Source organism: Podarcis pityusensis (genome assembly GCF_964106645.2).
Source record: "Podarcis pityusensis genome assembly, chromosome: 13".
In the NCBI taxonomy this organism is placed as follows: domain Eukaryota; kingdom Metazoa; phylum Chordata; class Lepidosauria; order Squamata; family Lacertidae; genus Podarcis; species Podarcis pityusensis.
The window spans coordinates 31,540,658-31,554,740 of record NC_138038.1 but is presented as its reverse complement, the minus strand read 5'-3'; the positions used below and the strand labels follow the sequence as shown (position 1 = coordinate 31,554,740).

At 48.2% G+C, this 14,083-nt stretch overlaps 1 protein-coding gene across 4 annotated transcripts in view; it reads left to right on the top strand.

The window, feature by feature from the left end:
- The window catches only part of LOC308461138 (E3 ubiquitin-protein ligase TRIM39-like), a 51,878-nt gene that overhangs the window by 14,006 nt on the left and 23,789 nt on the right, over positions 1–14,083 (top strand). For 3 of the 4 annotated variants that reach the window (XM_080977793.1, XM_080977794.1, XM_080977792.1), the window contains 5 exons: positions 4,237–4,257; positions 4,577–4,597; positions 10,465–10,485; positions 11,448–11,474; positions 12,541–13,815. In XM_080977793.1, coding sequence (XP_080833919.1) covers positions 4,237–4,257; positions 4,577–4,597; positions 10,465–10,485; positions 11,448–11,474; positions 12,541–13,085 — 635 coding nt within the window. In that variant the 3' untranslated portion in view covers positions 13,086–13,815. Of the gene's footprint in view, positions 1–4,236; positions 4,258–4,576; positions 4,598–10,464; positions 10,486–11,447; positions 11,475–12,540; positions 13,816–14,083 lie in introns of those variants that run through there. The other variant, XR_013978812.1, reaches the window with a different exon arrangement.

Genomic DNA, 14,083 nt, shown 5'->3' with positions numbered 1-14,083 from the left:
TTGAGCTCTTGCCGTCGGGACGGAGATACAGGACGATGAAGACAAGAACGAGCCGTCTTAAGAACAGCTTCTTCTCCAGAGCGATCTCGGCCCTGAATGGGAAGACCGGACTTTGAAAGTCATCTAATCTCCCTTGCTGTATTATACTGTATTGATTAATTAGTGTTTTTATGGAGCAGTCAAGTAATTTTGTTGTCCCCGAAGGGGGCAATGACAATAAAGATATTATTATTATTATTATTATTATTATTATGGGCGCTGTCAAGTGAGCGAAGTTCTTTATGAACTTCCTGTAGAAGTTGCTGAAGCCTAGGAACCTCTGCACATCCTTTCTGTTTTTGGGGGCTTTCCATTCCAGCACTGCCTTCACTTTGCCCGGGTCCATAGCTAGTCCTTTGTCTGACAACCTGTACCCCAGGAACTCGACTTCCCTGGCGTGGAATTGGCATTTTTCCAGCTTGACCCACAACTGATGCTTCTGCAATCTCTGTAGCACCTCCCTAACGTCTCTGACGTGTTGCTTCTCATTGTCCGAATAGATTAAGACGTCATCCAAAAAGGCTACACAATTCTTGTACAGCAGGGGCCCCAACACATGGTGCATGAAGGCTTGAAAGCAGGCGGACCCCAATTGTAATCCAAATGGCATGACTAAGTACTCAAAAGCCCCCAGGGGGGTGAACATGGTCGTTTTCCATTCGTCCCCCTTCCTTATCCTAATCAGATTGTATGCTCCCCTAAGGTCCAGCTGGGTAAAAATCTTCCCCTGCCTCACAGTTAAAATGTCGTCTATCCTGGGCATTGGGAAAGTCACGGGTTCTGACACCAGGTTTAAGGCCCGGTAATCCACGACTAATCTGGGCTGATTAGTCTCTTTTTTGTCCACAAAGAACACCGGACTGCCCCCCACCGCCTTTGATTCCCTTATGAAACCTCTCTTCAGGTTCTAGTCAATAAACTGCCGCAACTCCTGCATCTCCCGGTCGGACATGGCATACAGCTTACCCACCGGCAATTGAGCCCCTGGGAGCAGGTTGATTTGGCAGTAGAAGGGCCTGTGAGGAGGTAGTCTATCTGCCTCCCTCTCGCTGAAGACCTCCTTCAAGTCAGCATATTGTGGTGGCACCTCCCCTTTTTGCTCCAGGGCCAACCCAGCCACCCTGGCCACAGTCATTCTTGGTTCCTTCCCTCCCAGACAGTGTTCTAAGCAGTAAGCTGACCCAAAGGTGACCGACCGCTGATGCCATGACACCACTGGGTCATGTATTGCCAGCCAGCTCATTCTCAGTATTATTGGGGGTCCTGCCAGCGTAGCCACGTGAAAGGCAATGGTTTCCGTGTGCCTGGAGACCCTCATTCGCATTGGCGGTGTCTGGTGTATCACTTCCCCTCCCAGGAGTTCCCTGCCATCGATGGTGGTCACCTGCAAGGGAAAATCTAGTGGTAACAGGTGGAGTTGGTGCTCCAGAGCGAAGTCTCTGCTGAAGAAATTACACGAGCTGCCAGAATCTAGCAGTCCCGCCACTTTGACGGGGTGCCCATTTGGGAGTTCTAGCACCACCTCTATGGCTATAGCTGCCTGGGGGGGTCAGGCTGGGGCACTTCTATTGGTCGCTGGCCTGGCTGCTGCCCCTGCTGGTTGGCAGCCAGGCGTTGTCGTTTCCCTGCACTGGCCCTTCCTCCCCCTTCTCGTCGTGGCCTGCAGCCCCCATCATGCCTTGCCAGGCTTTTCGTTGAGGGCAGACCTTAGCAAAATGTCCCGGTCGCTGACAGAGGAAACGCTTCTTGGTAGTTTTCCATTCCTTTCCCGACCTTCACCAGCGTTTGAAACTTCGAGCGCGCGCGCTCCATCAATTTCCATCGGCTCCGCTGCCTGGGAAGGCTCCCTCGGCATCTCCGGAATGCGGTTGTCATGGAAATGTTCCGCCCTTATCTCCCGCTTCTCCTGAGCCCGTGCTTCCTGGCGTACACCTATCACAAGCACAGTCTTTGTGAGTTCATCCATCGACCACGGGCAGGGCGCTCAGGACAACTTGTCTTTCACTTCGGGGGATAAACCCGCTTCAAACAACATTTGCATTGGTTCAGAGTCCAGATCCCACCCGAGCTTGTGGACTAACATCGCAAAACGCGACCAGTAGTTTCTGACGGACAGGCCCCCCTGCTTGCACCCCATCAGTTCCCGCCGTGTCACTCTTTGCTTAACCTCGCTGGAGAACATCGCGTCCATTCCCTGGTAGAATTTCTTAAGATCCTTCAATGCATCATTCTGCGTCACCATTAGGGGCCTGATCCATTCGCGCGCCCCATCCTGCAGATGTCCCACAATGTAAGCCACCCTCTCCCCGTCATCAGCAAAGTCATTTTTCTGCAATTCCAAAGCGTACTGAATTTCCGTTCGGAAAGCATTGTAGTCTTGGGGCTTTCCTCCAAACTGGTGTTCCAGCCCCGGGACCTTCCTCCCTATCGGGGTGGCACTGACCTGTGCATCCTGAGCCTGTCTCTCCTCCAGCCGTGCAGACAGGGTAGCTACATGCGCCTCCAGGTCTCGGTTCCTCTCGACCAGACCTTGCACCAAGGCTTCTTGCTCCGTCTCTCCGGCTGGCCCTATTTGGCTCATCGTGCTGCCTCTCCGGGGCTGCGCACAAGCAACGTCAGGGACTGACGGATTGCTGTAATGGTTCTAGGGGTTGCTCGTGCGTAAGCCGGTGCCAACACCTGGCTGGGTTGCCTGAGTGAACCTTTTCTGTCCGGACAGCCACTCACCCGTGGCTGTCTCAATCGCTGGCAGAATCCATCAGTGGGTGTTTCTTGAACTTCTTCCAGCAAAGAAGCTCTTTGACGCCTAGTCTCCTCCTACTCTCCCTGCGCGGAAGCCTTCTGCGCAAGGAGGGTGTAGGCAGCGGAGGACCCTTAATCTCCCCGCTGGTCCCCGGCAAGGAGTCATGGGACCGCCTCGCCGATTCCCCCATCTGCCCCCCTTCTCCACTGGTGCTACGCCGATTCTCTTCCCCAGAAGATGGGCTGCCTCTCCCCATCCCGGGACGCTCTCTGGAATCCCTCTGGAGCCCACTCTCTCCCTCCGGCACTGATGGCAGTTCCCTGACAGATACATTGGGCCAAAGATTTTGGGTATCATATACAGTTAAAAGATTGGGAAAAACTGTGTAAAGAAGGATTAAAATTTACAGCATGCAATGCTTTGAAAGAAAATGTGATGAAAATGATGTATAGGTGGTATATCACCCCTGTGTGGTATAGTGGTTAAGAGCGGTAGTCTTGTAATCTGGGGAACCGGGTTCGCGTCTCCGCTCCTCCACATGCAGCTGCTGGGTGACCTTGGGCCAGTCATACTTCTTTGAAGTCTCTCAGCCCCACTTACCTCACAGAGTGTTTGTTGTGGGGGAGGAAGGGAAAAGGAGATTGTTAGCCGCTTTGAGACTCCTTAAAGGGAGTGAAAGGCGGGATATCAAATCCAAACTCTTCTTCTTCTTCTTCTTCTGTGAAATTAGCTAAAATAAGTAATAAATGTTGGAAATGTAAAGAAAAAGAAGGAACTTTTAACCACATGTGGTGGGAATGTAAGAAAGTGAAACACTTCTGGGAGATGGTATACAATGAGATGAAAAAGATGTTGAAATATACATTTACTAAAAAACCAGAAGCATTTTTACTTGGCATTGTAGGGGAGGATATTAACAGACAGAATTGTAAGTTGATTTTATATGCAACAACGGCAGCAAGAATATTATTGGCACAAAACTGGAAGCAAGAAGAATTACTGACGAAAGAAGAATGGCAAATGAAATTAATGGACTATGCAGAATTAGATAAATTAATAGGAAGGATTCAAAACCTGCGGGACCAAAGATTCTTAGAAGACTGGAGTAAATATTTGAACTATTTGAAAAGCAATTGTAATAAACAGATTACACTAGTAGGACTGCAATAAGTTCTGTAAGGAGGATTATGTGAAATATTGCAAGGAAGACTATGAAGAGAATTATCAGTTAATGATAATTAAAAGTAATAGAGAAACTAAGACATGCAGAACAAGTGATAAAGAACGGAAAATCTTCAGAGGTTGTTTATGGAAGTCTAAAATATTGTATAAGATAAGAAGTTATGTTAAATGACTGTTGGAAATGATATGCTTAAAAATTAATAAAAATGTGTGTATATCTATATATGGAAATGTAATTCATTCTTTTTTTCCTCCCCTGCCCTCTTTTGCAGATAAACTAATAGAAGAGAATGGTAAGTCTTGCAAAATCTTTCAGTTTTTGAACATGCAGAATCCAAGTGACTTCCTCCATTTTGCCATCCCATATACATTTAACTGAGCAGCTTGGGTCTGCTAGAACTTTGAACATGCCCCAGAACTATATAATACCCTCCAACATTTCTCTGATGAAAATAGGGGCATCAAGTGTCTAGATTGGTTTTGATCTGTGCAATGAATGTTGTGTCATTGCCAACTTGGTCTTGACATGGCAGCTAGGATTATTCTGTGTCTCTATAAATTGGAAAATAAATGTAATTCTTTCTTTTTTCCTCCCCCTGCCCTCTTTTGCAGATAAATTAAAAGCAGAGAATGGTAAGTCTTCCAAAATCTTTCAGCTTTTTAACATGCAGAATCCAAGTGACTTCCTCCATTTTGTCATCCTATGTATGTGGGTGGGGTGGGAGAGTTACTGAGCAGCTTGGGTGTTATGTACTGAGTTGAATAGGATCCAAACTGTAGCAGTCTGATTGGTCCTAGAACAATAGGATCCAAAAGGCAGCAGTCTGATTGGTCCTAGAACAATAGGATTCAGAATGCAGCAGTCTGATTGGTCCTAGAACAATGCAGCAGTATGATTGGTTGGCAGGAACCACCCAATCCTGCTCCAGATAGAAGTGAATCCACAACCTGATTGGCTTACAGTAGAATTCCAGAATTAGCCAATCATGTGCAGCCCATTGTGTAAATAATGTATATAAAGCAGATACTGTGAGGGGACATTTATTCATTCCTCCTCACCACTATGAGCTGAATAAAGAGCATGAAATCACTTTGCGACTCTGAGTATATTTCACTGGCGACGAAGGTGGGATCCCGCTGAGCTGACTGCCACACACAGCACCGCAGCACCGCCAACTGCCGCACCGCTGCCTCGCACCGTGTATCCAGGCTTCAGCTCCGGGGCACAAGGAACTCAGAATGGCAGCCAACAGCAGCTTCTCGCCATTCAACCCAGCATCTGGAGACTGGGAAGCGTACGCCTCCCGTTTCACCTTCCTCCTAGAAGCCAAAGGGGTCACCGACGAAGAAGACGCCAAGAAGAGGGCGATATTCTTCAGCGTCTGCGGAGAGGAGACGTTTGAAATCGCCCGGGCTCTCCTTGCGCCTGAAGACGTCGCTACTGTTCCATACAAAACAATAATGGAACAGCTGAAGGGGCACTTTTCGCCGCAGCCCTCAGTGGTGGCTCGTCGAAATGCCTTCTACGCAAAGCGGCAAGCCCCTGGGGAAACCATAACTGGGTTTGTGACCTCTCTCCGCCAAGCCGCCCGGTTCTGCAACTTCTCAGAGCTGGAGAACATGCTTCGTGACCGCCTCGTCGGTGGCCTGAAGGATGAGAAGCTGCAACGGCGCCTCTACGCTAAGAAGGACCTAACGTTCCAGGTCGCTCTGGAGGAGGCCCTGGCAACAGAAGCTGCCGAGAGGTCGACCCAAGAGGCACGGCCGAGCCTGCCATCCCAACCGAGGGTCCACCATGAAGACCTCACCGACGACTCAGGATCCGACAGGGAGGAGGTGCACCGAGTACAGCAGCGCACTCAAGCAGCGCACAGACCACAGCTGCCTCGACGAGAAGGAGGGAACTGCGCAAGCTGCGGGGAGAGTCACGAGAGGAGGACCTGCCGTTTCCGCAACGCAGAGTGCAGGCAGTGCAGAAAATCGGGACACATCGCCCGGGTGTGTCGGGCTCGGCCCACCCGACACCAGGCATCAGATGACCAATCCAAGAGCCCCAGGTCCCGGGGCCCAACGCACCAAGGCAACTCGACGGAGCTCACGGACTTCCAGGTATACCAGTTGCCCCACCCCAACGTAGAGAAAATTTATGTAGAGGTACAGATAGAGGGGGCCCCATGCCGCATGGAGCTTGACACGGGTTCAACTCTATCCATAATCTCGGCAAGGACCTTAAGGAAACTGTGTCCCACTGGGGGTCCCAAACTCAGGCCGGCCCCATTCACCCTCCGGGACTTCCAGAAACGTAAGGTCCCCACAATGGGGGTGGGGACCTTCAGGGTGCAATACCGAGGGCGGACGCGGCAACTGGACTTGCTTGTGGTCAAGGGCCCCTACATTAGCTTACTGGGATTGGCATGGTTTGGACCACTGGGGCTAGCTGTCACCGGGGTGAACCACACTAGCTTACAAGTGGACGTGGACGCCATATGCAAGGAATTTCCAGGGGTTTTCGATGGGAAATTGGGACAGTATACGGGCCCCCCCATTGCGCTACAGCTTGACCCCGCAGTACGACCGGTCAGGCTCAAGGCCCGCCGGGTCCCGTTCGCCTTGAAACCCCGTATAGACGAGGAATTGGACCGACTCGTAGAGCAAGGAGTGCTGGAGCCGGTGCCTAATGCTCCCTGGGAAACCCCAATTGTCACACCCGTCAAGCCTAATGGTTCGGTCCGCATCTGCGCAGACTACAAATGTACCATAAACAAGGCCCTCACGGCCCACGCATACCCAGTGCCAGTGGTCAGCCATGTCCTTGCCACCCTGGCTGGGTCGAAAATTTTTGGCAAGCTGGACTTGGCCCAAGCATATCAACAGCTGCCAGTAGATGAGGCCACAGCAGAGGCACAGACGATTGTGACGCACAGAGGAGCGTTCAGGGTAAAGCGGCTGCAATTCGGTGTCAGCGTGGCACCAGGCATATTCCAGAATATAATGGACTCTCTCCTTAAAGGGATTCCTGGCGTCACCCCCTTCTTCGATGATGTGTTGATTGCCGGCCCCACACCAGAGGAGTTTGAGGACCGCCTCCGCACCGTTCTGCACCGTTTCCAGACGGCGGGTCTCAAGGTGAAGCGGGAAAAATGTCTACTAGGAGTGCCTCAGGTGGACTTTCTGGGATTTATGGTGGACGCAGAAGGGGTCCACCCGACTGGGGACAAGGTACGGGCCATTTGTGATGCCCCAGCGCCCAAGAGCAAGACTGAACTTCAGGCCTTCTTGGGACTATTGAACTTTTACCATTCCTTCCTTCCCCACAAGGCGGCGGTAGCGGAGCCCCTACACAGACTCCTGGACAAGCGGGCCCCTTGGGTGTGGGGCCAGCGCCAGGAGGCCGCATTCCAGGCAGTCAAGGACTTGCTTGTCTCAAACTCGGTCTTGGCACACTTCGACGAGAGGCTGCCGGTGGTGCTAGCATGCGACGCCTCACCCTATGGCATTGGAGCTGTCCTGGGGCACCAACTCCCGGATGGAAGAGAGGTACCGGTGGCGTACTTTTCCCAGACACTCAACACAACCGAGCGGAACTACTCGCAAATCGACAAGGAGGGTCTGGCAATCGTAAAGGGAGTAAAAAAATTCCATGATTTCTTGTACGGGCGGCCCTTCACCGTGGTGACTGACCACAAGCCGTTGCTTGGCTTGTTTGCCCCCGAAAAGCAGACCCCCCAAGTGCTGTCTCCTCGCGTCCTCAGGTGGTCAATTTTCCTTGCCAGCTACCAGTATGCACTGATTCACCGACCTGGGAAGGCGATGGGCCATGCGGACGCCCTCAGCAGGCTACCACTACCGGAAACAGGCCCTGACCCAGCACCTGCACAAGAGGTTATGAGCCTGGAGCTGCTTCCCGACCGCCCCATTCAGGCACAAGAAGTTGCACACCATTCCAAGAAAGATAGGGTCATCTCCCGGGTCCTGGACTGGGTGTGGAGGGGATGGCCCAGCAGCAGCCCCGGGCCAGAATTCGCCGGCTACACAACCCGCAAACATGAACTGTCGGCCCACAAGGGGTGCCTGTTATGGGGAAGCAGAGTCGTTGTTCCCCAGCCCCTCTGCAAAAGGGTCCTCACAGCCCTACACGAGACACATCCAGGGGTAGTAAGAATGAAGGCCCTTGCCAGGAGTTATGTGTGGTGGCCGGGGATCGATGGAGAGATAGAGGCCTGGGTCAAACACTGCCAGGCCTGCCAAGAATCCCGCCCAGATCCCCCAAGGGCCCCAGTCCAGTCCTGGGAGTCCGCCCGAGCACCATGGTCACGCCTGCATGTGGATTTCGCTGGCCCCTTTCAGGGGAAAACATTCTTCATAGTGGTGGACTCCTACACCAAATGGCTGGAAGTCGCACTGGTACCGTCCACTTCCACGTCCGCAGCCATCCGGGTATTACGCAGGCTGTTTGCAACCCACGGGCTCCCTGACACTCTCGTCTCAGACAACGGGACTGCATTTACGTCAGGAGAATTCCAAACCTTCACAGCGCAGAACGCCATCCGCCACATCCGTTCGGCGCCGTTCCACCCTGCCACCAATGGCCAAGCAGAACGCATGGTGCGGACCACCAAGGACACCCTTCGCCGCATGACGCAAGGGGACTGGGAGTACCGCCTTGCCACATTCCTTCTAGCACAGCACAGCACCCCCAGCTCAACGACTGGCCGGAGCCCCGCTGAACTACTAATGGGTCGGCGCCTTGCAATCAGATTGGACCGCCTTCACCCCGATAGAGCTCAGGATGAGGTAGTGGTGGGGGAAGGCAGGAACCCCCGGACCTTCGAGGCCCAGGACCCAGTGTACGCAAAGAATTTTGGGGCAGGCCCAGCATGGGTACCCGCCACAATCACCAGGGTCACCGGCCCCGTGTCGTACGAGGTGCTAACGGATGGGGGGCAATGCTGGCGCCGCCACTGCGACCAGATACGGCGACGATTCCCGGGAGAAAACCAGGAGGAGGACAGGTCAGAGGAGTCCCAAGGGAACAGCGGGGCAGTGAGGCCCATAGAGCAGGAGGGGCCAGCAGGAGAGGCAGAATCAGTAAATACAGAGAGGACCCGTGAGGCCGAAAGGACACCGGAACCAGAACCACGACTGAGCGAGCCGGTTGCACCAGACCAAACAGCCGCATCACAGCCAGCATCCTTGGAACACGAGCCAGAACCCGGAGCCCGGACCAGGGAACACCCCAGGCCACAACGCACACGTAGGCCGCCGGCATACCTTGAGGACTATGAATGCGACCTCCCGGGCAGGACTGGAACTTAGAGGGGAGGGGTGTTATGTACTGAGTTGAATAGGATCCAAACTGTAGCAGTCTGATTGGTCCTAGAACAATAGGATCCAAAAGGCAGCAGTCTGATTGGTCCTAGAACAATAGGATTCAGAATGCAGCAGTCTGATTGGTCCTAGAACAATGCAGCAGTATGATTGGTTGGCAGGAACCACCCAATCCTGCTCCAGATAGAAGTGAATCCACAACCTGATTGGCTTACAGTAGAATTCCAGAATTAGCCAATCATGTGCAGCCCATTGTGTAAATAATGTATATAAAGCAGATACTGTGAGGGGACATTTATTCATTCCTCCTCACCACTATGAGCTGAATAAAGAGCATGAAATCACTTTGCGACTCTGAGTATATTTCATTGGGTCTGCTAGAACTTTGAACTTGCCCCAGAAATAGTTTGCATTTGATCGGTGTGGCTGCATTGTGGGATGGCAGAGGCTTCCCTGGGGCCCCAATGGGGGGGTTGGAACAGTGGTGCCCTTCCTGACAGGCGGTGGGGGCATAACCCCCCCACACCTATCAGGAACCGGATCCTAGCCTGACCCTGCTTCAGCGAATGGGGAGGCAGGCTGGGACTCAGGCTGTGCCAGAGGGTAGAGCTGTTGGAGCGGGTGGCTTTCCTTGGATCCGCCCCTTGCTCATTTAAGCAGCCTGCCCCTGGGGCACCACCTATTTGAATGTTGCAACATTGTCAAACAGCCATACTTGATCTTGACATGGTAGCTGGTAGTACTCTCCATCTCTATAAATCAGAAAAGAGACGCTTTTGACACCAAAGCCTCAAGAAAAAAGCACCGATGCAAGCAATGTACCCACCTAAAATATTTCTCCCTTTACCCTCCTCCCCGCAATCCCTTCCATTTTGACTCAACCTGAACCAAAAGTTCCCTTCCTCTGATGGAATGAGTATCCTATTTATTATAAAATGCATATCCCATAGAAGTATCAAAGCATCTTACAACAATAAAATATACAATATGCAAAGTTTAAAACATAAATTAGACATTTGACAGAAGAAGACTTCCATCTGTGGAAAGGGTCCTTTGGGTACAAGTATTTGTTACTAATTCTAGATTACAAACGGATTATCTTGGAATTTGTTTTTCTTTTTTAATTTGAATGAGGCTCTTCATTTCTAAGACATGCAAATTTTCTTTTGCAGAAATCTTGAAGATCGAAAAAGGCAAGTAGTCTAACATTTTGTATATGTGTTGCAAAAATATATATTCCTGAATCATAAAAATACCACACATGCCACAACCACTTCATTCCCCCGTTTTCTTTTCACTTAGTCCAGGAATTAACAAAAAAAGTGTGTTCCAAAGAGGAGATACACTTCTTACTTTTGCATTTTCAAATCTTCATCAGTTTTGGACATAAGGGGATTTGAGCAGTTGCTAAATTTCATTTCGTATCTGTGCAGAGTTTTGAAAAAGCTGTCAGTGCTGCATTTTCCTCATCTTAGAAATATATTATATTATGCTTTATAGTTGTGCCTCAGATGAGTAGACACTAACTTAGGCTTTTAGAATATATATTTTTAATGAAATATGTATTATTATAATTGTATTGATGGTGGTCCTTTGATAAATGGTGGTTTATTGAACAAAAAACAAACAAAGAAACACAAATAAACTCCACCCACCCACAATATCCATCTACATACATGATCTTCCAGACCTTAGTTCATGGGGTGAAAAAGGTATGAAAAGAGCTTCTTTGAGCATTTAATTAAACACGATCCGAATCCACCAGGGTTCTCACACTAAAGCTTCCATGTATGGTCAGCTGAAAGCAGGTTAAAGCCCCCTTTAGACATTCACACTCATTGCATCAAGATCAGAAAGGAGCTCATGAACATAAGGATGTGGGGGCGTGGGGCTTACACATGCACCTCCTGACCCACCACACACTTTGACCACTATGGAAGAAGGCTTGGGTCATATGTAGCAAAGACCTATTGAAACCAAAAAGATGTAATTTAGTCAAAAATAAGTTAAACCCAACAGATTTCAAACAGTATGTTCTAAGCATGGTTAAATCTGGATCCAACCCATGGCATTGATTGATTAGGTTGTAGAATGAGTAGAAGTACCCATCACGTTCTTGCCAATGAAACCTTTATGTTCATTCCTTTATTCATAGAATTCTCAGATGCCCGCTTCTACAGAGGTGAGGAGGATGCAAAATCATGTGCAAACAGAATGGATATTGGAGAGAAACCAGCAACTTCTGCAAACGGCTGTTTGTTGACTAGGGCTTCTTCCAGTGATCCTGTAATGGGTAGCTCAACCTGTGTGCTGCCAGATGGTGCTTGACTGCAAATCCCATCATCCCTTGCTTTGGTCATACTTCCAGTTACAGATAGGTAGCCGTGTTGGTCTGCCATAGTCAAAATAAAAAAATCCTTCCAGTAGCACCTTTAAGACCAACTAAGTTAGTTCTTGGTATGAGCTTTCGTGTGCAAGCACACTTCTTCAGATACACTTCTTCAGATTCTGTTTCAGTGTATCTGAAGAAGTGTGCTTGCACACGAAAGCTCATACCAAGAACTAACTTAGTTGGTCTTAAAGGTGCTACTGGAAGGATTTTTTTATTTTGGTCATACTGTTTGGGGCTGATGGGAATTGTAATCCAGATCCATACCTACTGGACTAATTTACTTATCCAATACTGTTTGGCTCAAGAAAAGCACAAACATTTGTAAATGCACATTTTGAGGGGAAATACTTTATACAATGTGTTTATACAATAGGTATACAGGAAGGGTAGATCAATGTGGAAATGGACTGACAGGTAAGCACATGCAAAAGTGAGGATAATCATCATTAATGTGACAAGAATGTGCTTAGCACATTAAACATGTTGCAGATGGCTAAAGCATAAGGAGATACGCTGAGGAATATAGAAGAATTGTTGTAGAGTGAGGGTGAATCATGCAATGCAGAAAGCTTGGATAGAAATTGGTATTAGTCATCATATCATAGATTCATAGAATTGTAGAGTTGCAAGGGACCCCGAGAATCAGCTAGTCGAACTCTCTCCAAGGTAGGAATATGCAGCTATCCAGCAGACAGATGAGAGTGTGGTCCACAGATGGGTGACTTAAAAGAGAGATGCCCACTTAAAAGAGAGATGCCCAATTATGTAAGGCTGTAGCCTTACATAATTTATATATTAATTTATACACTTCATTTAAGTCTGTGCCCTTGAATCAGGGTCTTTCTTTTTGTTGCAGCTGATGTGGTCTTGGACCCCAGGACAGCTCACCCAATGCTAAAAGTGTCTGAAGATGGCAAAAGTGTTTGGAACACAGGAAATGTTTCTAAGGTTTCTGACTGGGAGGAGCGGTTTGACTCCCGCACATTCATTCTGGCAGAATGTGGATTTTCAGAAGGCAAACATTACTGGGAGGTGGAGATTCGTCAGAAGAAAACCTGGGACTTGGGAGTTGCCTCTGCAAGCACTTCTAGAAAGGGGGAGATCACCCTGTCACCTGAGAATGGCTACTGGGTCATAGGATGTGATGATGGGAAAGATTACTGGGCTCGAACAGAGCAATGGACCCGCCTGAAAGTGAATGGAAAGCTTACAAAATTAGGAATATTCCTAGATAAATCAGCTGGAAGCTTGTCTTTTTATGATGTCTGCAGTAAAAAGAAATTGCACACTTATAAAACACTTGATGTTGGGGAGCTTTATCCCTTCTTCTCCACAGGATCTGTGACTGCAGAGCTAGATAGTTCTCCACTAAGGATTCTTCCACTGAATTTGGAAGACTGATTGTGGGTATAGAATGGGAAAGCATACCATCTAGCCCTGGAATAGCTCAGAATTAGTAAAGACCTTTTGTTTAGCCAGGATGGTGGTATAAATCTAGGTGCCAAAAAATGAGAGAAACAGAGTAGACCCATTGGCATCAATGAATTCCATAATGTTCCCGCATCTAAGAAATAGAAATGATTCAAAGCATATGGAATGTGGACAAGATTCCAAGATCTCCTTGAAAGGGAAACACCTTTATGGCTTCCCTCTGTAGAAACTAGTACACAAAAGAAACTTAATATGAAGGAGAATTGGGGCAGATATAGAGACATACTGTATTTTTTCTGGAAATGTATGCAAATTGAAAAAGTTTGAAGAAATCTGAGAATGGGTAATGGATTGGTTTCAATATTATGAAATTAATGAGTTATTTAAAATGTGTTTATAGAACGAAGTTCTGATTTTGAAAAGATTTTTCTTGAAGGAAAAGAAAAAACAGATTTCAAAAATGTATAAACTGATAATAGAATGGGAGACAAAAGATGAAATGGTTAGATTAGATTAGAAATATAATAGATTATATTGTGGTTATGATTTGGTAGGTAGAAGATAGGGTGCAGCAGAAGGAGAGAAACAACAACTTCATGGAAAATGGGGGGGCATGGAACAAAAATAAAATATGAAACTGTTTTGACTGTATATGTTTAAAATGTTGAAACTTAATAAAATATAATTTAAAAAATATAAATGATTCAAAGCCTAGCTGTTCCTTGTAAGCATGTATAAATATGGAAAGTAAATGTCAATAACTGCATAAATGTTGTAGCTTGTTCAACAAGGAAACTCATAGTAAATTCTATTGATTTGATTACTGTATTTTGAATAATAATAATAATTTTAGAATGCTAAATTTAAAATGTCAAGTTTTGGGAAGCACAGGCCCACCTACTATAAAGGAGGCAGGCAATCACAGGCTGCTCTGGAAGAAGCCCTTCCTTGGACCCATGGGCAGACTT